This window comes from Danio rerio, chromosome 5 (genome assembly GCF_049306965.1).
Source record: "Danio rerio strain Tuebingen ecotype United States chromosome 5, GRCz12tu, whole genome shotgun sequence".
Lineage (NCBI taxonomy): Eukaryota > Metazoa > Chordata > Actinopteri > Cypriniformes > Danionidae > Danio > Danio rerio.
In genome coordinates, this window is record NC_133180.1 from 27,894,641 (window position 1) to 27,920,166 (window position 25,526).

At 34.4% G+C, this 25,526-nt stretch overlaps 1 protein-coding gene across 3 annotated transcripts in view; it reads left to right on the forward strand.

The window, feature by feature from the left end:
• unc5db (unc-5 netrin receptor Db) overlaps positions 1–25,526 on the forward strand; it is a 443,321-nt gene that overhangs the window by 332,432 nt on the left and 85,363 nt on the right. For all 3 annotated transcript variants that reach the window (XM_073952196.1, XM_073952195.1, XM_001342194.9), the window contains 2 exons: positions 18,205–18,348; positions 22,539–22,642. In XM_073952196.1, coding sequence (XP_073808297.1) covers positions 18,205–18,348; positions 22,539–22,642 — 248 coding nt within the window. The remainder of the gene's footprint in view (positions 1–18,204; positions 18,349–22,538; positions 22,643–25,526) is intronic.

Consider the following 25,526-nt stretch of genomic DNA (forward strand, 5'->3'; position numbering starts at 1 on the left):
GTTGGCATTTATGTGTGAAGTTTTTATGTTCTCCCCATGTTGGCGTGGGTTTCCTACGATTACTACAGAGAGTGTGTGGGTGTTTCCCAATGCTGGAAGGGCATCCGCTGTGTAAAACATATGCTGGATAAGTTGGCGGTTCGTTCCACTGTGGGGACCCTTAATCGATGATGGGACTAAGCCGAAAAGAAAATGAATTAATAAATGTCACCAAATTTAATTAAGTCATCACTATAAAAATGCAATAGTTATGGATAATAGTCTATAAATTTGTAGTTAGGCTACGTAGACCAACCACAAACTTCCACACCTCACTTTTATTTTCACTTTTGCAAGCAGGGTATTAGGGTTTTTGCCAGTACTGAATGTACTGTTTTGAAAGACATATCTGAAGTAAAGTTTTGGCCAACAGAAAAGGTGTTTATGTGAGCAGGAAGTTGCCAGGCAACAGAGTCACGCATATTTAAAGTCAGAGAGAAAAGTAGCTGACACTAAAAAGCATGCGGCCATTTTATCCTCTATTGTAGTTTCAGCAAAGAGCTTAGAATCACTAAGAGGCGACACTCAATAGAAGGTTCCATTGCAACAGCAGTGCCCAGCAACAGCCTTGTGATTCCGCCATTTTGGAGTGAAAGCGATCAGTCATCCATTTGCTTTGTTTTTTATTTATTTATTTAAAAAGCGCATTAAGGCTGAAATACATCTGAAAGACGCCAATATAACATTTACAATCACAAGACTGCTGCTATTAGCACTTTTAATAGTTTATTTTACACACTTGTTTAGTATATTTTAACCATATTTGTTTTCTTGAAACTGTCACTTTAAGGTGAAATTACTTTAATTTAATAGTTTATGCACGGGCATAATATAAATTAATACTTTAAAATCTGTTGATAACGGATTGACAGTACTTTTTGTTGCTGTATTATGTTATAATAGTATATAGTATTCTTTCCAGTATTGTCTGTTAAGAAAAGACTAATAAAGTTATGTAAAAACCCACTTTGTCAAAAGTGATTGAATTCTAACAAATAAATTCATCCTTTTTTATTCATGATTTTTAATGCTGTCGATAAAAATCATGGAGGCCATAGAAACTAGATAAAGTTGTTTTTGCAGTGGTATACTCATTTTTTGTATCACTCTTATTTGAGTAAAGCTAAAAAAATACAATTGTAATCTAAGTTATTTTGTTAACCTTAATTTAATGTTATAAGTGAGAAAAGATATTTTAGATACCAGATATAGTAAACTTAGTCTTGTCAACATTTTGGAAATTGTCACTTTTCATTGAGATATTGTTTAAAATTTTACTTTTCAAAGTTATTTTACTTTTCATACTTATTTATGCTGAGAGCATATGTTATAATATTTTAACTCATATTTAAATCAGTATTTTAATTTATTGTGTCTAACAATAATTATCTGTGCTGCTGTTCTATTGGAATTTTCATTGCAAAATGGCTGCCACATGACATCTAGTGGCTGTTTCCCAAACAGCAACAGAGTGTCGCCTCTAGGTGATTCTATGCTCTTTGGTTTCAGGTAGAAATAATCAGAACTCTTTTGTGTTTTGTAATTTTAATAAAATAACAATGTTAGAATGAAAAGTCAGGGTGATACATATATGTTTTTTTTTCAACAAAGTTTTTAAATTGCAAAAAGAATAAATAAATAAATAAATAAATAAATAAATAAATAAATAAATAAATAAATAATTAATTAATTAATTAATTAATTAATTAATTAATTAAATAAATAAATAAATAAATAAATAAATAAATAAATAAATAAATAAAAGCGGTCAAAATGACTGCATTGGAAGTTCTAGCGTTAATTCATTTAGCAACTCCACAATTCACAGGACATTTACACCTGCCCTTTTCATAATAGGATAGCAATTCAATTAGAAAAAGTGACAAGTTGTGAACAGTCCCTAAGAGCTGATTTATGCTATTTCATGTCTATACCTGTTGCAGCATATTCTGTATATGGCAACAAGGAAAACATTTTTTGGCATTGCATAACTTTTCACAGTCAACATACTAAATAAAATAAATAAATAAAATAAACTTGACGTCAAAACATTTGTCTATTGCACTGCAAGACCTGTCATGATTCATAAGTAGGAACAAGTGAAATTTCTTCAAATTCAAACCTTACATGCATTGAATGTACTATTTCACAAACATCCTAAAACATTGGAAAAAATATGTCTTTCAGTAATTTTTTTTTTTTTTTTTTTTGAATTCCTGAAGTCTTCCCTTCATTGCTCTAATAGCACTTTGTGTCGTGTCTGTTATGATAATTATTTATTTGGAGTTGTGCTGGAGGGAGCTGCCATGCAGAGCGGGTGGGGAGTACATGAGCGCGTGATGGAGGATGACATTAATGTGCTATTAAAGCTTCTACCCCCTGAGCAAAGTGTCACATTCGCCACCATGAGCTCACGCATGAGCACAATGAGAGAAGTCGTTTGGAGGAGGTCACACCAATGTTGTGTGAGTTAGCTGAGAAATGACCTGTTACCCGTTGTGGAAGTGTGCAGCCTTTGGAGTCCAACCCTGGGTAAGACCATATTAGTAATTCAAGTAGTCGTTTAACATATTTGGACAATCTCCCTTGAGCAAGTTGGGGTTAAATGCCCTGTTGAAGGCAGGGTTGCAACCGGTTGCAATAGTTCCTTCTTTGAATACCCGCAGATAAATAGAGAACATTGGTTAAAGATTACCTTAAAGATGTGTAAGGTAATGCTTAGCTTTGACAATTCCCCCTAACAGACAATTTACTGACTAAAAGTATCCTGTTCTACAAACTCTTATCCTAGCCTAATGCTGTGCCAAAATTCTCAGCTTTCATAGGAGTATTTGTAAAGTTATTGGCTAATATAGACAACACTATGTCTATTGGTAATTGTTACAATTCCTAGCAGTCTAAGAGAGTGTGGTTGTACACTTGAGCTGAGAAATTTAAGTAAATTGTGCTACAAAGTAAGGATTGTCAACAAGAATTAAGTAAACGCATGATTATGTATTATTTACAGAAGTGATAGTAAATCAGTGAGTGAGCTATTTATAATATAGACTATAAACAACAAAATGTTAGAAAGACTATGGAGGTGCTAAAGAAAAGAACCAAACAAAACCAAATAGTAGCCTTAGTGTTCACAACAAAACACCTCTATTGGACTCTAATAAACAAAAGATATCAATGTCAATGACGTCCTATCTAATATACACTGACCAATAGGGATGTCCTTTTTTTGCCTTTGAGTCATTTGATTTTGAGTATTTGCCGATACTGAAACCAGATCCGATACTTCTATAATACATTTTAAAAGAGACTGCAGGTATGCTCACACTTTCCGCTTCAAGATGTTGGCCCACCCCTGCCGTAAAATGTATATCAAACTGAATTTGATAAAAAATTATAATAATAATAGATTTATGACACTATTGAGAGCGATTCAGGTGAGTTTTATGAATAGAATTCTTGCCTTACAGAAGATAATAATAATAATAAAAAAAAAGAAAAGATTGAGTTTGCATATTTGCCATATCGCCCAGCTCTAATTTCAAGTTTTAATCTCATATTTGTATCATATAATAGTTAAAGACAACATGAAATGGAAGTTTCTCCCTGTGTTCACATGTTTCCTCCAGGTGATCCGGTTTCACCCACAGTCCAAAGACAAGTGCTATAGGTGAATTAAATAACCTAAATTGGCTGTAGTGTATGATTGTAAAACAAATGCTAAATAAGTTGGTGGTTTATTCCACTGTGGCGACCCCCGATGAACAAGGGACTAACCTGAAGCAAAATGAAATGAGATGAAATATAAATGAAATGAAATGAAATGGAAGTTAAGACTGTCCCTTTTTCTTATATCAAGATGTACATCTAGTCAAAATGGGCCTGAAATCTCAGAAAGGTTATTTCTTTTGGGGGGAGATTATTTTATTTGATTAAAGATTCTGAGGGCAAATTTATTTTGAGAAAATATTAAATTGCAAATATACATATTTATAACAATTACTACTATCCTAAAATAAGAAGAGTACGTTTGATTTCATGCTGATGTTAAAGCAACACTGTGCGTGTGTGATTTCAGTTGTCAGAGGGATGATCTGGTAGCAGCATTAGCAGACTTCTTCTAGATACATTTATTCTACCGCTGACATAATTTTAAAGACATTATTTTAAGTTTGAAAAACTTACATTAGAGATCACATTAGGAATGAGTGAAACATCACACGAGTGCTGTTGTTGTTTTTGTTTGTTTGTTTTTTTGTCCCTAACAGCATGTGTGCAAATGTGATATTAATTCTACACAAAGATTCAGTAATTAAGACGGTAATATTCTAAATTCTAAATATTGCATTTTGCTTCATAAATTCATTTGCTTTATATATTTAGCTTATCACATTGCTGTCATTGTTTATTCAATAATTTCATCGTTTGTTCATCCATCCATCCATCCATCCATCCATCCATCCATCCATCGATTCATTCATTCATTCATTCATTCATTCATTCAGTCATTCATTCAATTTGGACACACGTTTCTGGGATTCAGTTATTCTGGAATAGGATAATAAAGTGGAATAATAAATAATTAAAATAAAAGTATAAGTATGTGTGGTCGCAGGCTTCACATCAAATATATTCTTAGTGTTCTGTGGGTATAAAATAGAGTTTGATGAAAAGCAGCCTTAAATTTAATGTATCGAATAATTTAATAAAAATCCTGGCATTGACCTCTAGTCTTGTTGCATCACTGCACATTCATGAGACTAAAATATGTATTGATAAGACTGAAATATTTACCATAATACTCTTTTTTTTTTTTTGTTAAAAAAATTAAGATAATATATATATATATATATATATATATATATATATATATATATATATATATATATATATATATATATATATATATATATATATATTTGAATCGGCATGTACTGTAGGTGTGAACTGCAGTGTAATCCTGCATACTCAATCTTGCTCAAAGACAAATAGTCAAAGTATCTGTTGAATCACTGAAAAGTAAAAACTTGGAAAAGTGTAGCACATCACTCATTTAAAATAAATGTAATGGGTCACTCTAGATTTGCCTGTAATTCCAGCATAATACACAAGCATTCTACTATTACTCTGCTTCTTGCCTAATATGTTGAAAATGTTTCAAATTCTGTTTTTAGTCATTTTTTTCTTCATTCATGTAAAGTCGATTTGACAAAATCTACATTGTAAAAGCACCATAGAAATTAGGATGACTTGACTTAATGGTTTAGTCAACCAAAATGAAAATTCTGTTATTAATTACTCGCCATCATGTTGTTCAAGGTTTTTGAGACCTTGATTCATTCCTTCAAAACACAAATTTATTGTAATTGTATATTAAATCCAAGAGCTCCTTTTATCTTCATTACAGTCTCACCATGTTAAAAAGATGTCCAGAAGGGAAACAAAAACATTACTCAAACATTCCATGTGACTCCAGTGGTTCAACTGTTTTGAAAAAAATCTTTGCGCTTACCAAAATTAAATACGTATGCTAAAATAAATAAACTAACAATACTAATGAAGTGTGGTCAAAAAATATATAATTATTATATAGTTATATCCAAGACACACGTCCTAATCTTATGCCCCATATGGTGATGAAAGCATACAGTACGTCTCCAAAAACCAACAGGTGGATAAATATTAACTTGTTTTTATTAAAACAAATATAAATATGCATATAATAAATAAATAATAATAATAATAATAATAATAATTTACAATAATAGTTTACAAATACAAATTGTCATGAATATTTATATAAGAATTTTATTTTATTAGAAACTGGTTTTCATATTTATAGCAAATAATAATTTTGTAACATTTTAATCCTTTAGACCAGCTTCTAGTTGGCCAATGCTGCAGTCTATTTCAGTTTGTCAAAATAGCAATGCGTCAACAATGCACCCTAACACACCCCCTTACAATTGCACTGATCTGAAAATAGCAACAAATTTCATTTCATTGCAACAATATCAGGGTGAATAAAAAATTACTGAATTTTCATTTTTGGCTAAACCCTCAATTTAAGTACTTAGAGTTTACCAGGTTGTCCAACCTGTCACACAAAAGTAAAAATCTGACTTGGAGTACCGCAAATACTGTATGACTGCAGCAGCTCCCCTTGCTGATCCGCCATTGGTTGTCGCTCTCCATGGTGCTGAAATAATCCTTCTCTGCTACAGCAGGGGAGACAAAAGCTGCAAATCAATTGCTGGAAGCCTTTGCTGGAATCACATGGAAGGAAACATTACACCGTTCTCGCTGTGCCATGTCCTGTTCTAAGTCTGTTCAAACACTGAAGTACTACTGAAGTCATTCCCTGTGGCTGCTGTCATGTAATGTAAGCAGCTTTTCTTTGAGTCCAGCTAGTAAAGTATTACAAAAGGAAGCCGCGTAAAGAAAAGCGCATTAAAAATGACTTGCAAATGTTGCTGATTGATGTGGTGGTATTGTGAAGTTGCAAGTGAGATTATTTACTGCTTCTCATAATCTATGCCGTCACAACTGCATGTCACTGATTCAAAATGGCTTTTTAGGATCTCAAATGTTGATGTAGCAGCACACCTATAGTCTCGATGTCACTCATATAGGCTTAATGGATATTTTAAGGACTCTTTTCTCTAACAGTCCATTGAATGCAGAGCACCAAATGCATCTATTTTAGTAGATCTAATATTAATTGTGCCAGAGCTTCAAATGATTGGCATGTTTTGTCAGATTTTGGCCCTTAAATATGTTTCAGAACATATGAACCAAAAGCTAGTCCAGCAAATGTTTTACGTAGTGGATGCCCTTCTAGCCACAACCCATTACTGGGAAACACTCATACACACTCATTCACATACACACACACTCATACATATACGTCCAATTTCATTCATTCATTTATTCATTCATTTTCTTTTCGGCTTAGTCCTTTTATTAATCTGGGGTCGCCACATGGAATGAATCGCCAACCAGCTGCAACCCATTGCTGAGAAACACACATACACACTCAATCACATACACACACTCCTATAAGGCCAATTTAGTCTATTCAATTCACCTATAGCGCATGTCTTTTGATTGTGCTGACCGGAGCATCCGGAGGAAATCCACACCAACATGGAGAAAACATGAAAAATTTACACAGAAATGCTAGCTGGCTCAGCCGGGATTTGAACCAGCAACCTTCTGGCTGTAAGGCTTCACTGCTTACCACTGAGCCACCGCGCCACATCCCAACACAAATCGATTAAGTGGATTTAACATAAAACAATTAGGATGTCCTAAAAATCTCAAGAATTATGTTGTGTTAGTTCATTTTAGGATAATAAGCCTATGCGTATTTTATTTTTAATTAATTTAATTTTTAATTTATAATACTTTCCTCATTTACTGTTGCTTTTGGCTCTTGTAACAACAACCATTACCTGTATGAGCCATTTAATTTATTACACTAACTGTGATTTAATTTAATCTTGCGTCTTTGAATCATGACAGATCAGAGTCATCTTTTTATTTAGAGGTTGATATTCATTTTTGCCTACTTGTCACAAAAACTCTAAATGCATCTCTGTTGGCCTCTTTTGTCGAATATAATTATAATTTATTATATTATAATTATTATTATAATTAATATTATTATTATAATTATAATAATTATAATTTATAATAATAATATTATAATTATAATTTAGCCTAAATTTGATCCACAACACAACTCAGAAGCAATCTTTCATTTCAATCACTCAAAACAAACCTCTCCAGCTCTTCAGTTGTCATTAAAAAAAAATCTATTAAATTAAAAGTATGATTATTTTGCACATGTTTATTTTAGAGTGTATCATGCCGTTTGTGTGGGTGTGCATCAGGCATTGACGAGCTTTGGAGCATTAGTGCAGAGCTTATAAATATTGACAGCCACCATTCCAAATAAGGTCAAAACCAAGCTTTTGTTGTAAATTTTATGGCTAAAAATGAGCAAATAAAACTGTTTCTGGAAAAAAAAATTGAATTTACCAATTACCAATTACCCATACCCAATTTAATATTTTGAATCAATGCATTATATGGCCTCTTTAACAAAATCTTATTGAAAGCAAAGCAGTGCAAGTAGTTTGATGAAATGATGTAACAAAATCAGTAAATCCAAAATTACAAATATAATATCCTTGTTCTTTAAATGTTAAAATTTCCAGAAGCAATGAAAGCTCGCTCGCTACAGCTCTCATATGGTCGCCCACTGAAGCTAAGGAGGGCTGCGCCCGGTCAGTACCTGCATGGGAGACCACATGGGAAAGCTAGGTTGCAGCCAGGAAGTGGTATTAGTGAGACCAGCAGGGGACGCTCAACCTGCGGTCTGTGTGTGTGCGCTAATGCCCCAGTAAATTGATTGGGACTTTATACCGCTCAGTATGTGCTGTTTTTTTGGATGAGACATTAAAACAAGGTCCTGACTCTCTGTGGTTGTTAAAAAAACCCAGGATATCCTCAAAAAAAAAAAAAAAAAAGAGTATGGCTTTAGCCCTGGCATCCTGGCTAAATTTGCTCATTGGCCTTTGTCAATCATGGCCTCCTAACCATCCCCATATCATAATTCTGTCTCCTCTCCACCAATCAGCTGGTGTGTATTGTGCAGTCTGACGCAATATGGCAGCACTTAAATCATCCAGGTGGATGCTGCACACTGGTGGTGAATGAGGAGATTCCCCTTTAAAATGTGTAAAGCACTTTGAATGTTCAGAAAAGCACTATATAATTGTTAGAAATTATTATTATTATTTTGAAAATCTGAGAAACAGCATGCAAATGAAACCGAAACGTAAATTCCAGACAGTAAAAATATTGCGTTATGCATTCCAGTTTTGAATATCGCTGCAATGAACAAATAACCAGGCGACGCGGAGGCGCAGTAGGTAGTGCTGTCGCCTCACAGCAATATGGTTGACTGGGTCAGTTGGCGTTTCTGTGTGGAGTTTACATGTTCTCCCCGCGTTCGCGTGGGTTTCCTCCGTGTGCTTTGGTTTCCCCTACAAGTCCAAAGACATGCGGTACAGCTGAATTCGGTAAGCTAAATTGTCTGTAATGTATGAGTGTGTATGGATGTTCCCCAGAGATGAGTTGCAGCTGGAAGGGCATCCGCTGCGTAAAAACATGTGCAGGATAAGTTGGCGGTTCATTCCTCTGCGGCGACCCCAGATTAATAAAGTGACTAAGCCGAAAATAAAATAAATAAATAAATAAATAAACAAATAACCTTGATATAACTGAAATAATTCCAGGTCCTTGCTTTTTTCCTGACCCGAGTAGCTATTGTCAGCCACTTTTTGTAAAATCTTTCCTGGGCTCTGAGAATTTTAAGTGACAAAACCTTTTCCACTCCTACTGCTAACAGTGTTTCTTATGCAAAAAAAAAAAAAAAAGAATGATGCAGATAAATAAAAAAGTGTCAGCTAGGTCTCTGTGGTAGTTTCACCTGCTGTCATCTGTCAATTTTCATGCAGGAAATTTGACTTTCTAACAAAGACAAAGCCCGCCTTAGCTTAAAATATTACTTTTTTTTTTTTCCTTAGATGAGATTATGCGGTGTCATTAGTCATAATTTTTTGGCCTGCCGCTGAATTTTATCCTCCACACTATGCTGTCGATGGAACATCTCAGCTGGGGAATGATGAATAATGTCTGCATCTCTCCGAATGTCCATGAAACACAGGCGTCTGTCTTGCTTTGTTTACCCCTGACTAACAGTAGCATGTAGAGTCAGCTCCGAAGTGAAGGCAATCTGCTTTCATGATCAATAAACCTGTGGGACAGGCAGAATACGCCACGCTGTTCTGGTCGGAGTTTTTTTTTCTCTGCGGTGTCATTCATTTTTGGGAGAAAACCAATTCAAGAAGGCACTTGATTAAATGAGATGTTAGTGTTTCGCCTCCCTGCTATGTCCCATGACTCCTTTCCACAGTGGCTGAGAGCTGCTCATTTATTAAGGGAAGAATCACATCCAATTCCGCTAAAGCAGACATAAGTGCCGTATGTGGTGCGAACAACATTCATTTTGTCATCATCTCAGCAAGACCTGTCTTTAAAGATTTGTGATCATTAGTGAAACTTTTCGTTAACCACATAATGATGGAAGGTAAATTCCAGCAAACTTGTGAAGTGATTAGGAATGCAGCAAACTGCACACTTTCAAAAGTGATTAGACAGTGGGTTGTCTGAATGTCTATTTAACTACTCTCTCTAGAAAAGACTTTACTTTCCTTCATTTTACAGAGAAAGACTTAAAACACAATGGACAGTATTTTCTTATTTTTATGGCCTTTTTTTGTTCCATGCATTGCAAGTAAGGTTCTGATGCTGTTTGGACCACATCATTCTTCCAAGTGTATTCTTTTCGCTGACCTAGTACAACAGTAACATAATAAATCAAAAATGTTAACAAATAAAGCAGACATTGCACAGGTAATGTACTGAATTCTCCAAAGAAGTCTTGAAAAAAAATCTTTAAAGAGACCTTTTAGCGTGAAGCTGAGACTAGAACAAGATGTTGGACCTTTGAACTAATGAACACTAATATTGGGTTTAATATTAATAATTACAACAGTACATGATTGATTCTTTTCAACCCTTAATTTGGTTGCCCTTTTATTTTATTTTGTATTTCTTTATAAGTTATGGGAATAATTGCATTATAAATGAATTGTGTTACTAACGGAATTAGTATTTTTTCTGTAACTAGTAATCAAATAAATGACTGTTCCCCCATCACATCACTATTACGATTACTGACAATACTATGTGTCATATTATGGATATATAGTTTACAATAGAGCTTACGGAAGCCCTTACGGAAGGTATATAGCTGATGATGATGTGTAGGGGTTGGGACAACCACATAACTGATGATGATTTGCAAAAAATGCATGTGGTACTTTCAAAAGGATAGATCCCTGCATTAAAGCAACCTAAACCAGCTAGGTAATGTTCCGATATGCAGGAATAGTCAATAGTAGCAAAACAAGTCAGTCATGTCAATATGGTTTGATGAAGTACTTTACGATCACATTTACATATCATCAGCTCACAGTTCGGTCATATGAGGTCAGTGTGGGAGAGCGTGGACTTTGCAGTGATCAAAGTGGATGCAAAAGCAGTTAACTACAGTTATACCAGAATTTTAAAATGTGCCATAAAATATTACATTTGATAGGTGTCTCACATTGTCCCACAGCAATGTTTAGTATAGAATAGTGTCAAATGTTTTATAATAATAGTTTATTTAATTGTGTCTTTTATTCAGCATAAAATTTAGGTTTACATGTTTTAGTTAAAAAAGTAACTCAATAGTTACATTCCCTGGTAATTAGTTACTTTTAGAATAAATAATTTATTTAATAACTACTTTTTGTGAGAAGTAATTGTAACTAAGTACATTTTAAGTAACGTGCCCAACACTCTTAATAATGCAGTGTTGATAATGTGGTGTTGAAATTTTGCTTGTAAGCATGATGTTATTATTAATGACATGCATAGTGCTGTTTGGCTTGAAAATATTCTGCTATAGACTGGATCTTTGGATCAATCCATCTCATAGACTCCATATTTACCAAAACAGTAAAAGATCGATACAAACTGATTAATTTTGTGCTTATTGCCCCAAGGAGCAACAAAATGGAAATAAATTATTTTTTATAGTTTCTCTCATTAAATGGTTGAAAACACATTGTGGGACACTGAACAGAAAAGCAAACACGGTAGTCATCATCTGAATGTGTGAAGGTAAAATAAACATTTGGAATCCAACAGTAGTTTTTAAAGGTAGTGAATCTGTCACAAAAGTGGTGCTTTGATGGCTGGATCTCTGGGTGGCTTTACAAAGGGTGAATTTAGAGATTGCTTTTCAGAAAGGGTTTCAGTGTGCTGACAGTCCCAACAGTTACTGTTAATAAAAACTAAAACACAGCACACCATCAGCATGTCAAACCACTCTCTGAGAAGCTTCATCTATTCAACTGCTAAAAAAAAACGTTCTTATTGTCCAATAGTCTATTCAACCATTGTGACTATCCAAGCATTGTCACAATGTATGTTCTCAAAACTGCCAACCAGAAGGCCACTTGTATATGCTTGCACCAGCATGTGACTGTTCAAAGTGACCCTGAGATGTGCTGAAATGTCACTGGTAAAGAGGCAAAGGTCCCACCTAATTTACATGGTTTTATTTATTCTTACCAGTCACACCAATGTTTATATATGTCTGAAATCATTGTTGTTGTGCAGTGATGTACATTACGCTCTCAATAACACAATAACCTTACCCTATTATTGTGCAATGTATTTTAGGATTCCATCCTAATGTGAAGCAAATCTTTTCAGAGTTTGCAAATAAAAAAAAAACAATATCCTAAATGCAAATTGGGTGCATTTCTTGGGAGTTGAGTGGCTGACTATAGTATTGGTAACTAGTAACCTACACTGTAAAACCAAATCAGTAGACTTTGATGAAATGAAATGAGTTAATTGAAAGTTAATTCTACTCATTTGAAAAGAGTTTTGAACTCAGTGTTGAAGGTAATGAGTAAATTAAATACCTCTTTACTTTAACTCAAATGGAGTTAGTTTACTGTACTCTAATTTTTATTTATTTTTTTAACTCAAATGATTTATTGCAATCGGTTTTCTTAAACGGTTTGAGTTGCCATAATTTATTGGGTTTTACAGTTTTCTTAACTTTTACAGTGGTTTGAGTTATCTTCATTTATTGAGTATTACCGTGCTCAAATTGCTTTGTATACTCAAATAGATTAAGTTCACAGTACTCATTAGGAATAGATTTTAACCTTAAATGGTTTGTTGCAATCGGTTTCCTCAAATGGTTTGAGTTACCTTCACTTTTGGGGTTTGGTGTAGTAAAAAAAAATGTTTATTCAGCAAATGTGTTTCCAGCTCTTATTATTCACATTAACTAATTTATGTTTGTTTTTTGTCTAAATTTGGCATTTCCAGCAGTCATTTCTCATGCTGCAATATTTTAAAATGTGCATTAACACGGGGTGATGACATAACTGTCAACCCTCCTGTTTTTCCCTGGCATTGTCTCATATTTTACAATTCTATCCCGCTGTCATTTCACCCTTATTTTGCAATTTTTTAATTAAAGGTGGCAATAAACATTAAAGAGCTGATCCTTCCTATACGCAACCCATACCCCCGAATCACCAGTGGATGCCTATTGATCTTAAATTTGAATCTGTTCTGTGCTTTTAATTAATTTAGGCATAAAAACACTTTGAAATAAATATAAAATTGGCGAGATTCTCTTTTTTTCTATTACAGGCGTCGTTGCCTCTACTACAATCCTAAAAACAGTCAGTTCATGTAGTGGTGCGTGACTGTCAGGCACGCTCCATATTGATAAATAGATGCTGTTTTCCAAACGGATTCTGTTCACATGATTTGAAATGGAGCAAAACTGAGAATTTATAACTTGATTAAACTTCATTTAGCCTATTCATTTTAATAGGCTAAATTTGCTAATTTATTTGCATCTTTTTTCTAATGTTTACTATTTATCCTATAGGGGATATCCCTTATTTTCACATCCAAATATTGACAGTTATGGATGAAACCTAGCTATTGAAACAAATGTCAACAATGCAAGTTTTACTACCATTACCAATTTGCTTTGATATTTAACAGGTTTTCTTAGGTCATCAACACATTTCATTGATGCTGTTAAGAAGCATTTATTAATTATTTGTGACTAACCAAAAAAAAAAAAAAAAAAAAAAAAAAAACATCTGATTGACCATACAGAAACTCATGTTATTGGTTATTATAAAATCTTATCTGCCATGCATTGAATTAAACTAATAGTTTGAGACTATTTGAACCATGAGGTGAAATGTATGTTATGAGAAAAATGAAAGTATTATTTCAGCTTGGATGCATGCCAGTCAATTGTATGAGATCTTCAAAACAAAATTAATACACTTTGAAATAGCATAGTACAGTCACTTTCAAGCATTATGTGCCATTTTGTGGTGATTGTTTTAAAAACAAAACTGAAAGGGAAAAATATAGCTCAGCGTGTCCCACACAACATTTATTATCCTCTAATCACACCACTTACGCCACATCTCAAACTGTTATTTCTCTCAGAAGCAATTCTGTGCTTCAGCTTTTCATCAGCGGATATCTTTGAAGCTTGGAAGTCAGATAACTGAGCGTATTTAATATGAGAGATTTTCAAAATGTTTTTGCCAAGTTTGTGATCATTTATAGATGGTGGAGGTGTATTTTACACAGTATGCAGTTAGCAGTAATCGGCTTGAGATCTTGCCTCTCATTCATATGTTCACACATAGGGAGTGTGATCATCGATAGCCGCCAATGGGAACCCATTTTATTTTCCTTTGTTTGGTGTTTAAGTGGAAATCATCTATAAAATCAATTTTAAAAGAGTACCTTTCAAATGTTTAGTTAAAAAGCTTATATAAATATGATATTGATCGGTCACACTTTATTTTAGTGGTCTGTTTGTTGAAGATTAGATTATAAGTAGACTGTTAGGTTGGGGTTAGGGTTAGCTTAAGTTGACATGATGTACATGCAAAGTTTCTTTAAGTCAGGTAAATGTCTGTTGAAGGAGCAGTATCAAAATATATTAAGCAGACAGTCTACTAATACTCTAATAGACCATCATAATAAAGTGTTACCTATTGATTAAATACACAGTAAAAACATATTGTTTATCAACAATATAATTAATTACAGCAGTATTTTTCAGTGCAGTTTATTCATCTGATAGTAAAGATCGGTTTTGTGTGTCACATTATCATTCTCAAGAGAAATGTCTTTCTGTTATCAGTGTTGAAAACAGTTTTGCTCGATACATTTTAAGAGATATTTATAATGTGATTTTGAGATTGTGAAACAGGGAATGCTTGCACATAAGAAAGACCAGTACTTGCCAGCATCTTCCACAGCAAAATTCTTGTTTGTCCCACTGCACTGGGACTTATCCTACTATAACAAAAAAAATCAAAATGAGCCTCTTCAACTGAACTGTTTACATGAAATGCATGCCATCATATTATCTTTGAGCAGCAATGGTAATCCCTGTATAGTTGGGGGGAACTTTAAGATTTATTTGATATTTATCTGGTAAAAGCGTTTAGATATGGTGGTGGCACTGAGATGTATTATACAGAAACTTTACAGAATGCTTGTTTAAGTACATTTAAAATGGAGAAGCATTCTTGAGTTGTTTACATGTTGCAGTTTTCTTTAAATCCTCTGATTTGTACTATTTTGTATTGTAGACCAGTGTAGGGGAAAGTTACTTTTGAAAGTATTGTATTATAATATTAAGATACTCCCCTAAAAAAGTAACTAAGTGAGGAAAGTAATGCGTTAAATACTTTTGAGTTACTTTTGCGTTACTTTTCCTTACCTGGCAGCAGTTTAATCTTTTTCAACAGGTGTTTTTTTCACGTTTTATAGAGAAGCTCTGCATTTAACTACCACCTATATAAACTACACCTTCATTTTCCTTTAAATAATGTAGGATAAAATTATATTTTATAAATTGTAACTTTCTGATCCCAGAGCTAAACATGATGTATATACAGATTAATGACAGCATATAATGTGTTTGCTACTTTTGAATGTTTTGTATTATTAAGTAAATTCAGTTAATTAAGATAAAGACTGCAATAAAGCCAAAGAGTAGTAACAAAAAATAATTAAGACAAAAACTTATTTTAAACCTTTAAAATGTTTAATAACAAAATGAACAGTAAGACGATAAAAAAGAGCCCCAAATCTAAATAAATCTTTGAGCTTTATACATTGAATACATTTCTTTACATGTTCATCAAATGTGTAAATCGTTTCCCACAGGAGAAAAAGTCTTACTATATTACAAAACACAGTCACTTCAATAATGTTGGACAGTGGCTGCATCTCCTCAACATTAAAAGCAAAAACCATTTTGAGTTTCTGAGTATTTATTGAATTGTTTTACCTGGAGAGCGTGATGTGAACAGATGTGGTGGTATAGTGATTCGCATCCAGTTTTTTTTTTTCCAATGTTGTGTTTCTTACTGTTGTCAATAGTGTAACTTACACATAATCTACACTTCACAAAAATCCACCTCTTTTCTTCGATAAGTTCAAAACAAGAATCCATTGCAAAAATGTAAGTCTCCAGCCTGACATTCTGAATGTCTGTAGTGATGATGGGCAATTCGCGACTGAATCATTTGTTTGTAACAGGATCTTCTAAGTCAGTGATTCTCAACCTCGTGTTCTGTGATTGATTACTTCAAACTCTGCGCAAAAACTGCTTCATGATCACATCTGCGACTAGTAAACGCAAGTCTGTTCATTCACATACAGCGTGAAGTGAAAGTCTCTTTGTGTTTTTTTTTTTTTTTGTGAACAATTTAATATATCCACTTAGCTGTCCAAATTAATATCCTGCAAGTGTTTTATAATAGACGTGGCGCTCAGTGGTGTTTCTGCGGTTAGACTGTAAGATAAACTTATGAACTTCAGACTCTCTCTGGCGGAGCTGAAAAACGATCTCCCAACAATATCGTGTTTTCAAACTCATCCTCCATCAGATTGACACGTTTCAACAGATTTAGAGTGTTTTACTCTCTTTTACATTCATTTGTATATTTTTAAATAGTATATATTGAAACAGTATTATTAAATATCTAAATATTTAATAATATTAATTATTTAGATATTTTTAAAATGCTTTTTTATTATTTATTTATAAGAAAACAGTAGAAGGCACAACAAATGTATAAATGTATTTTTTTGTTAATTAATGAATGTTTAAATGAGCACTTAATACAAACATTTTAGAGAAAATTTTAGGCAGGTGGGCCTTCAAAAATTAATTGGAGAAAGAGGTGGGCCTCGAAGTGAAAAAAGGTTGAGAACCCCTGTTCTAAGTGATCCCGTCGAACCAGTTCAATAAATTAAAATGAGTTGTCGTGAAATGGTTTATGTCCTAAGTTAGTACTAACATACCAGATACCACCTCTGACTCGAAATAAACCAATATCCTTAGAGATTCAGTTACTAGAACAGTACACTGACTCATCTGCAGTGAAAAAGGAGACCTTATGATGATGAGGAGTGCGACTGTCTGTCCTCTCACAGCACACTCTCTCATTGAGTGTGTGATTCAACCTGACTAAGGTCATTTTCATTCCGCAATATGTTTTGTAAAAGCCAATTAGGCAAAGTAAAAAGTAACTAGCATAATTTTTTTTTTTTAAATAACTCAAATAATATTACTTATTTTTAAAAGTAATGCGTTATATTACTCGTTACTTTGGAAAAGTAATATTATTATGTAACGGGCAATACTTATAGTGCGTTAAAACCCCAACACTGTTGTAGACATACTGTATAAGCAAGTAGAAGATGAACTTGATTCATAAAAAACCCTTCATTGATGCAAAATAACATAACAACCAAAAAATATCTGAAAAGTGACTAAAGTTAATGCAAGGCATTTTGAAAGTCAAAGGACATTAAATTGCACCACCGCAGTTTTATCTTAGATTGGAGAGTTGGAAGGGTTCAGGTTGTGACCGACTCATCTAAAGATATTTGTCTTAAATGAAGCCTCTGGGATAACAAGCGTTCCTGGCTCTTGTGCTTTTAGGCTAATGCAACTTCAGCTAGCTATTTTCATCTTGCTAACGATCTGTGGCACAGACAACAAGGAAGGACCTCCTGGGACACAAAGATAAAAAAAAGCTTTTTTTTATCAGTATTGCACTAAAAAATAAAAAAGGAGAGAGCAGCAGAGATACATGAAACTAGAGTTATGTAGGGCAGCTTGAGAAGGGGAAAGCAACCCGAGGCCATTAAATTTTTTACTGGTCGTAGAGATTTTCTTTTAAATAACAATGCATAAGATATTTTTAAAGTTCACTACAGAATTCGCTGGTCCTGGTACCCTTTCATCCTTCTGGCACCCAGCGTATATTCTTACAGTCAATTGCCATTAAGAACCCAGTCTGAAGTGACCAAACACTGAAAATCAATACTTAATGGGCTTTGAGCCGAAGTGAATTTAGATGAACATGTCCGTGCTTTCTGTTTCTCGTTATACAGGGGTAAAAATCCGCGAAGTGATGATCAATGTTACCAGGCAGCAGGTGGAGGATTTTCATGGGCCGGAAGACTACTGGTGCCTGTGTGTGGCCTGGAGTCATCTAGGAACATCCAAGAGCCGCAGAGCCACCGTGAGGATAGCCTGTGAGTATGCTGAAGCAGCCTCTGCAAGTATATAAAGCACAGTGTGTAGTAGTAGTACTTCAGAAATGCTTGACTTATTAAATTTAATTACAGTAAGCTATATCTGATGTGTAGTGGTGGTAGAAGTATAATAGTAGTAGTACTTCAAAACTGCTCGTTTTATTACATTTAGTTACAGTAAGCTATATATAATGTGTTGTAGTAGTAGTAGTAGCAGTAGTAGCAGCGGTAGTGGTAGTAGTAACATTTATATAAACCTTTTTGGTTGTTGTTGTGTCAACCTGAACAAAGTGCATGTAAATGCTTCCTTAATTTAATTAAGTTCAACAAACCTTTCTTTATGACTGGGCACAATGCCACCGTGAGGATAGCCTGTGAGTATAGTAGTTGTTGTAGTAATGGTGGTAGTAGTACTTCTGAACTGCATGTCTTATTACATTTATTTACAGTAAGCTATATCTGATGTAGTGGTAGTTGTAGTAGTAGTAGTAGTAGAAGTAATAGTAGTAGTACTTCAGAACTTCATGTCTCATTTTTACATTTAATTACAGTAAGCTATATCTGATGTGGTAATAGTAGTACTTCAGAACTGCATGTCATTACATTTAATTACAGTAAGCTATATTGTAGTGGTAGTAGTAGTAGGAGTAGTAGTAGTAGTAGTAGAAGTGGTAGTAGTAATAGTAGGAGTAGTCTTTCAGAACTTCATGTCTCATTACGTTTAACTACAGTAAGCTATATGATGTGGTAGTAGTAGTAGTACTTCCGAACTGCATGTCTTATTACATTTAATTAAAGTAAGCTATATCTGATGTAGTGGTAGTAGTAGTAGAAGTAATAGTAGTAGTAGTACTCCAGAACTTCATGTCTCATTATTATGTTTAATTACAGATGGTAGTAGTAGTAGTAGTAGTAGTACTTCAGAACTGCATGTCATTACATTTAATTACAGTAAGCTATAGCCGTTATAGTAGTAGTAGTAGTAGTAGTAGTAGTAGTAGTAGAAGTGGTAGTAGTAGTAATAGTAGGAGTAGTCCTTCAGAACTTCATGTCTCATTACGTTTAACTACAGTAAGCTATATCTGATGTGGTGGTAGTAGTAGTAGTACTTCAGAACTGCCTGTCTTATTACATTTAATTACAGTAAGCTACAGTATATCTGATGTGGAAATAGTAGCGGTAGTAGTAGTAGTATCATTTATAAAAAACTGCATGTAAAGGCCATTTAATTCAATTAAGTTCAACAAACATTTTTTTTCTTCATGACCAGGCACAACGCAATATTGTCTTTTTTTTTTTTACCTACCAGGGTGCCAAGAAAATAATCAGTATTCACACTGTCAAACTTTGCCTGCTTATTTAATAAAATCAGCTATGGATGGTACACACATTGAACAAAAGTAGTTTTATTTTATTCATGGCCTATTTATATACGTACTATAATGAAAAATAGGCACAAACTTAATATAAGTAACCACAAGATGACAATCAAAACCGTTTACATACAAAGGTGAAAGACTTGGGAGCTGCATGTCTTAATACATCTAATTACAGTAAGCTATATCTGATTGTGCTTATGCAAGATGTACATTTTGAAGCTGTTTATTTGACACTTTAGGCGAAAAGAGAACTGATCACACACTGAGGGACTAGCATTGCGTGGGAGTTGTGTTGTACATCATGATACTGTTTTATGTTACTGCAAGTTAATCACACTTTAAAAGCAATTAGTTACTTTAAAAATATGTAAACACATTGCTAACTTTTTATAACTATGCGCATAGTTTATTTACTTGGGCTATTATAATAGGCTTATTATTAGGCTATGGGTTTACTTGCTTGTTACACCTGGCTCAAAGATGTAACATTGAGGGAGACAAAAAAAAATAATGAAAGTCAAAAACAATATTTATTCTAAAATACTTGAAAACAACATAATCAAAACATAAGTATCAGTATGTTCGATCATGGTGAAAAGCAAGTGAATGGATGCTGTAAGTGTTGTCAGCGCTAGTGTATGGATGCAAAACAAAACATAAAGCCTAAATTGTAGCACAGCTCTGGCCAACTGCCCAAACAATGAATGAACAGCGGCCCCAACAAACTCTCTCACTGAGTTTAAATAAGGACGGTGATGAGCATCAGGTGCCCCCAACCTAAGAACAGACAAAAAACATACAAGAACACAAATCAAAACAATGCAGTCCTAACATGCTTTGTAAAGTCAGTAAATCGCTTTTAAAAGCAAGTTTTATTCACTTTATTTAGAGTAAAGTCAACTAATCACTGAAATTATGACTTGTGAATGGATGTTAGACTGATTTTCTTCTACAGTGAGCTTGATTACCTTTGAATAGGTTGTTCTCATGGGACACTAAAAATAGAGCTAAAATACAGAACTGTCCTGGTAATTATGGGACATCTGGTCATCAATTTGGGGGCTAAACATTTTTTTTCTGACTGGACTACAGTCACCCTAGCATATCAGTGTTACTGCTTAAGACACAGTTACTGTGTGTGTTTGTGCTATTTTAATCAGTGAATTCAGAACCACAAATAATACCTCCTTCAGCAACAAAAACTATAACATTTCTAACAAATTTCTAACAAACATTTATTAGATGCTTTTTTAGGCTTTATAATAAAACATTGCACTCATTCATTTTGAATTGTACATATTGTATTATGTACAATGCATTGTATTATATTGTACATGTACATTTGTAATTGTTCATATTTATATTCACACCTCTGATTATTAATAGCAACCTGTACAAATATTCATCTACTGTAAATCTCTGTTCATATCTAATACAACCTGTGTATAATGTTTATAGTACATCCATCTGTAAATATCACAGTAGTTTTTCTATGGCTACACTTTATAACTTATAGAAATATCCTGCACTTGCTGCTATTGCACTGCCGGTTAGACCTAAACTGCATTCCTTTGCTTTGTACTTGTACATGTGTAATGACAATAAAGTTGAATCTAATCTAAAGAAAATAATTTTTAAACAATGGTGTAAATACTAGAAATCTAAGGAGTCATAAAAATCTCCACTCCCATAAAATTAGAGTCTGACTGAGAAATACCCACAAATATATATTCAATGAGATCAGGTACAAAACTAGTCGTGTCCCACAGTTTCAGCACTAATTTTTCCTCGCATGTTTAGTAAATACTGACAAAAATGTTTTAACTCTGGCACAAGCTGTCAGTAAATCTTTGTTTAAACACTTTAAATCTGAAGACATATTAAAAAGGCATATTGGACTTTTTTAGCTTTAGATACTAAATCTAAAATTCATTTAATATAATCTAAAATGGGGCATTAAAAAAGGTCATGTGATTTTATTATAAAAGATCATGTGATGATAAAAATGTGTGCGAACGGATAAACCAGCAGGCTGAGCACATTATAACACATTGTTACATCATGACATTTCTGTCATTCTAAAACCCCTTTACCATTTCGGTAATAGTGATATTATATTATTAATGACCCCCAGAACTGTCAAGAGCATCTGCGCGCCGCGTCTCATGCCTTTAAACGCCACCGCGTGTTCACTGCGTGTCAGGATTGCTTTCTGAGGCGCAAGTCATTTATTAAACAAAGAAAAGATTCACGCAGCTTTTCCAATCATAGTAAATTCCATTTTTACTGTTGATATTTGGAATCAGGAAGTATCAATTTTGTTCGCTTTAACTGGATGAGAGAGCTGGTTAATTCGCATGTCTTTTATGCGATAATACAGTTTTGCGCATATAGTTAATTCGCATTTTTGGATGGAAGCATAGCTAGTGTTTTTTTATTTTACCTGAAGCCAGACCATTTTATTCAGATTTTCTTACATTTTCATTCTGTACATTCAAAGTAAGTATTCAGAAGTAAAAAAAAAAAAAAAAAAAAAAAAACTTTTCTGTAGAAGCACAGCAGGGGTGAAGCAAAACTGCCCAACTGAACTGCAGCAAAGACACCTGCAACTCCAGCAGATGGTCGGAGCACCGTTGAGAATGCCTGCTCTCTTCTGCTCTTTTGCCCTGCCTTTTCAAGGTTGCCAGAAAGAAGGGCAGGGGGGCAAAGAGAGAGCAGGATGTCGAGCGGTAAAAGCGATTGGCACAGATAGGCCAAATATCGGCTCGGACTCTGCCCGCTGTGACAGCTGCCTCTTATCTTTTCTAACAGACCTCCGCAAGAACTTCGAGCAGGATCCTCAAGGGAAGGAAGTGCCAATCAAGGGCATGATTGTGCTGCATTGCCGTCCCCCAGAGGGAGTGCCCATGGCAAAGGTAAGACCCGTCCTCTCAGCCTCCAACACCATTTCCACAAAGAGATTTTCTTGGAAGGGCAGTGCATGCTCTCTGCTGAAAGAAAAAGACCATCAGTGTTGGTTTAAACATAAGTTATTCTGGCTTCTTTGCTTAAAGGGATAATTCACCCGAGAAAAGAACATTCTGACATTATTACTGGCCTTTCACTTGTTCCAAACCTTTATGAGTTTCTTTCTTATTTTGAACACAGAGTAAGCCTATCAGAACTGTTTCCTCGCTAATCTTAGGGCAAGCCAATTTTATTTATATAGCATATTTTATACACAATTCTAATTCAAAGTTTTTTTTTCTTTACATGAACGGGAATAAAAGAAACAAGAAAATAAAACCAACAAAGAATAAAAATTATTACAAATTTAATTTCTAGTTTACTTGATTCTAAAGATCTGAGTGACCTGTTAGGTTTGTAATCAATGATCGTATCGGTAATGTATTAAAGTCCTAGGCCATTTAGTGACTATAGACCAGTAGTAATACTTTAACATCTGTTCTGAATGTTACTGGGAGTCAGTGTAAAGACCTGAGGACAGGTGTGATGTGCTCTGATTTTCTGGTTCTGGTCAAAATCCTGGAAGCAGCGATCTGGATGAGATGCAACTGTCTGAATGTGTCTTTGGGAAGGCCAGTGAGGAGTCCATTACAGTAATCCACCCTGCTGCTGATAAAAGCATGAACAAGTTTCACTAAGTTCTCACTGGACACAAAACATCTAATTCTTGCAATGATTTTGAGATGATAGTATGCTAATTTAGTTTCTGTTTTGACTTAACAAGCATGAAATGTTACATCAAAGTTAAAAATGCATTATTTCTCTATTTTTCCTTCTTCCCAATCTTTGTTCTTTGTTTTTACATTTGTACAGCACTTTGGCCAACAGAAGTTAAATAATTAGAGTTGAAGATATTTTAAAAAAATGTTAGAAATTGTTATTTTTAGTATCTTGTTTCTTCTATGGATATCATTTGCTACGTGTTTACATCATTGTTTAATTCAAGTCAAATTAAATGAATTTAATTTAATTAAAGTGTGAATGCAGAATTCACACTTTAAATTATCCAAATTAGGCCACATAATGGCTCAGTGGTTAGCATTGTCGCCACACAGCAAGAAGGTCGCTGGTTCGAGTCCCGGCTGGGCCAGTTAGCATTTCTGTGTGGAGTTTGCAAGTTCTCCCTGTGTTGGCGTGACTTTTCCCCGGTATAGGGGAATTGAATTAACTAAATTGGCCATAGTGTAGCACGATCACCTCACAGCAAAAAGTTAGCTGGTTTGAGCCCCGGCTGGGTCAGTTGGCATTTATGTGTAGAGTTTGCATGTTCTCCCCGCATGGGTTTCCTCCAGGTGCTGCGGTTTCCCCCACAGTCCAAAGACATATGCTATAGGTGAATTGGGTAGCTTTATTGTCCATTGTGTACGTGTGTGAATGAGAGTGTATAGATGTTTCCCAATACTGGGTTGGCTGAATTAGATGGGAGTTCATTCCGCAGTGGCGACCACTTATGAATAAAGGAACTAAGCCGAAGGAAAATAAATTAATGATGTAAATTAATTCAATGAGCACTGTTAATCCATCTTCTAATAATTTCAATATGGTAAACTTAGAATAATAGTGTGTATACTGGGACTGTTTTAGATCTGGGGTGTCATGGTGGCGCAGTGGGTAGCGCAATCACCTCACAGCAAGAAGTTAGCTGGTTTGAGCCCCGGCTGGGTCAGTTGGCATTTCTGTGTGGAGTTTGCATGTTCCCCTGCATGGGTTTCCCCCGGGTGCTGCGGTTTCCCCCACAGTCCAAAGACATATGCTATAGGTGAATTGGGTAAACTTAATTGTCCGTAGTGTACGTGTGAGAATGAGAGTGTATAGATGTTTCCCAATTCTGGGTTGCAGCTGGAAGGGCTTCCACTGTGTAAAACAAATGCTGGATAAGTTGACAGTTTATTCCACTGTGGCGACCCCTTATAAATAAAAAGACCGAAGCTGAAAAGAAAATGAATGAAGTAATGAATATTAATGTTAATCCATCATCTAAATAAGTTTTGTCATAATGGTAAGCCTGTAATAATGGTGTTAATACTGGGGCTGTTTTAGATCTATTTAAGAGATAAGAGAGAAAACTAGCTCTAGGCATACAAAACATCAAAAGTACAAATCAAATAGTGTGCACAGTAGCTGTTAGTAATAATAAATCACCACAGCACATCTCTAATTATAGAAGAAAAATTATTGCATTAACAACATCACCACCAACAACCAAAAACTTTTAAAAACAAACTAAATTCAAATGATTTATTTGTTGCTCACAGTGTGCAAATAATCAGCATGTGAGTACTACATTGAGTTCTTTATTGTTGTCTTGATCTTAAATGATTTAATTTTGGTAGACTCATCAAATTGACAAGGCTTAAAAAACTTTGAAATTGCAAACTATAATGATGACGTTGCAGCAACAAAAATGTCTTGTGGCCTTTGAGAAAATAATGACTTCTATTTTGAGTGAACTATTCCTTTAAACCCAACTGTAACTGACTGTGACAGTTGTCGTCAGATTTGATAGATTGATTTCAGTTTAATATGCGTTCGTGTGCATTTAAGGGTCAAGTAAGGGACAAAAATGACAGCTCCACAAATCTTGGATCATGAGCAGGCAATATATTCGTGTACATGTGTGAGTGTGTGTGTGAGTGTGATTGTAGCAGGTTTGGTTCTTGGCAGCCCCAAATGCTTTATGAATGATTCAGTGATGAAATGAAAGAGCTCTGTCAGCATCTGTCTTATCTACAGCGCGGTGGGCAGAAACCAGTGGAAATCTGGCAAGTTCTGGAAGACAAGAAGCTCCCTTCA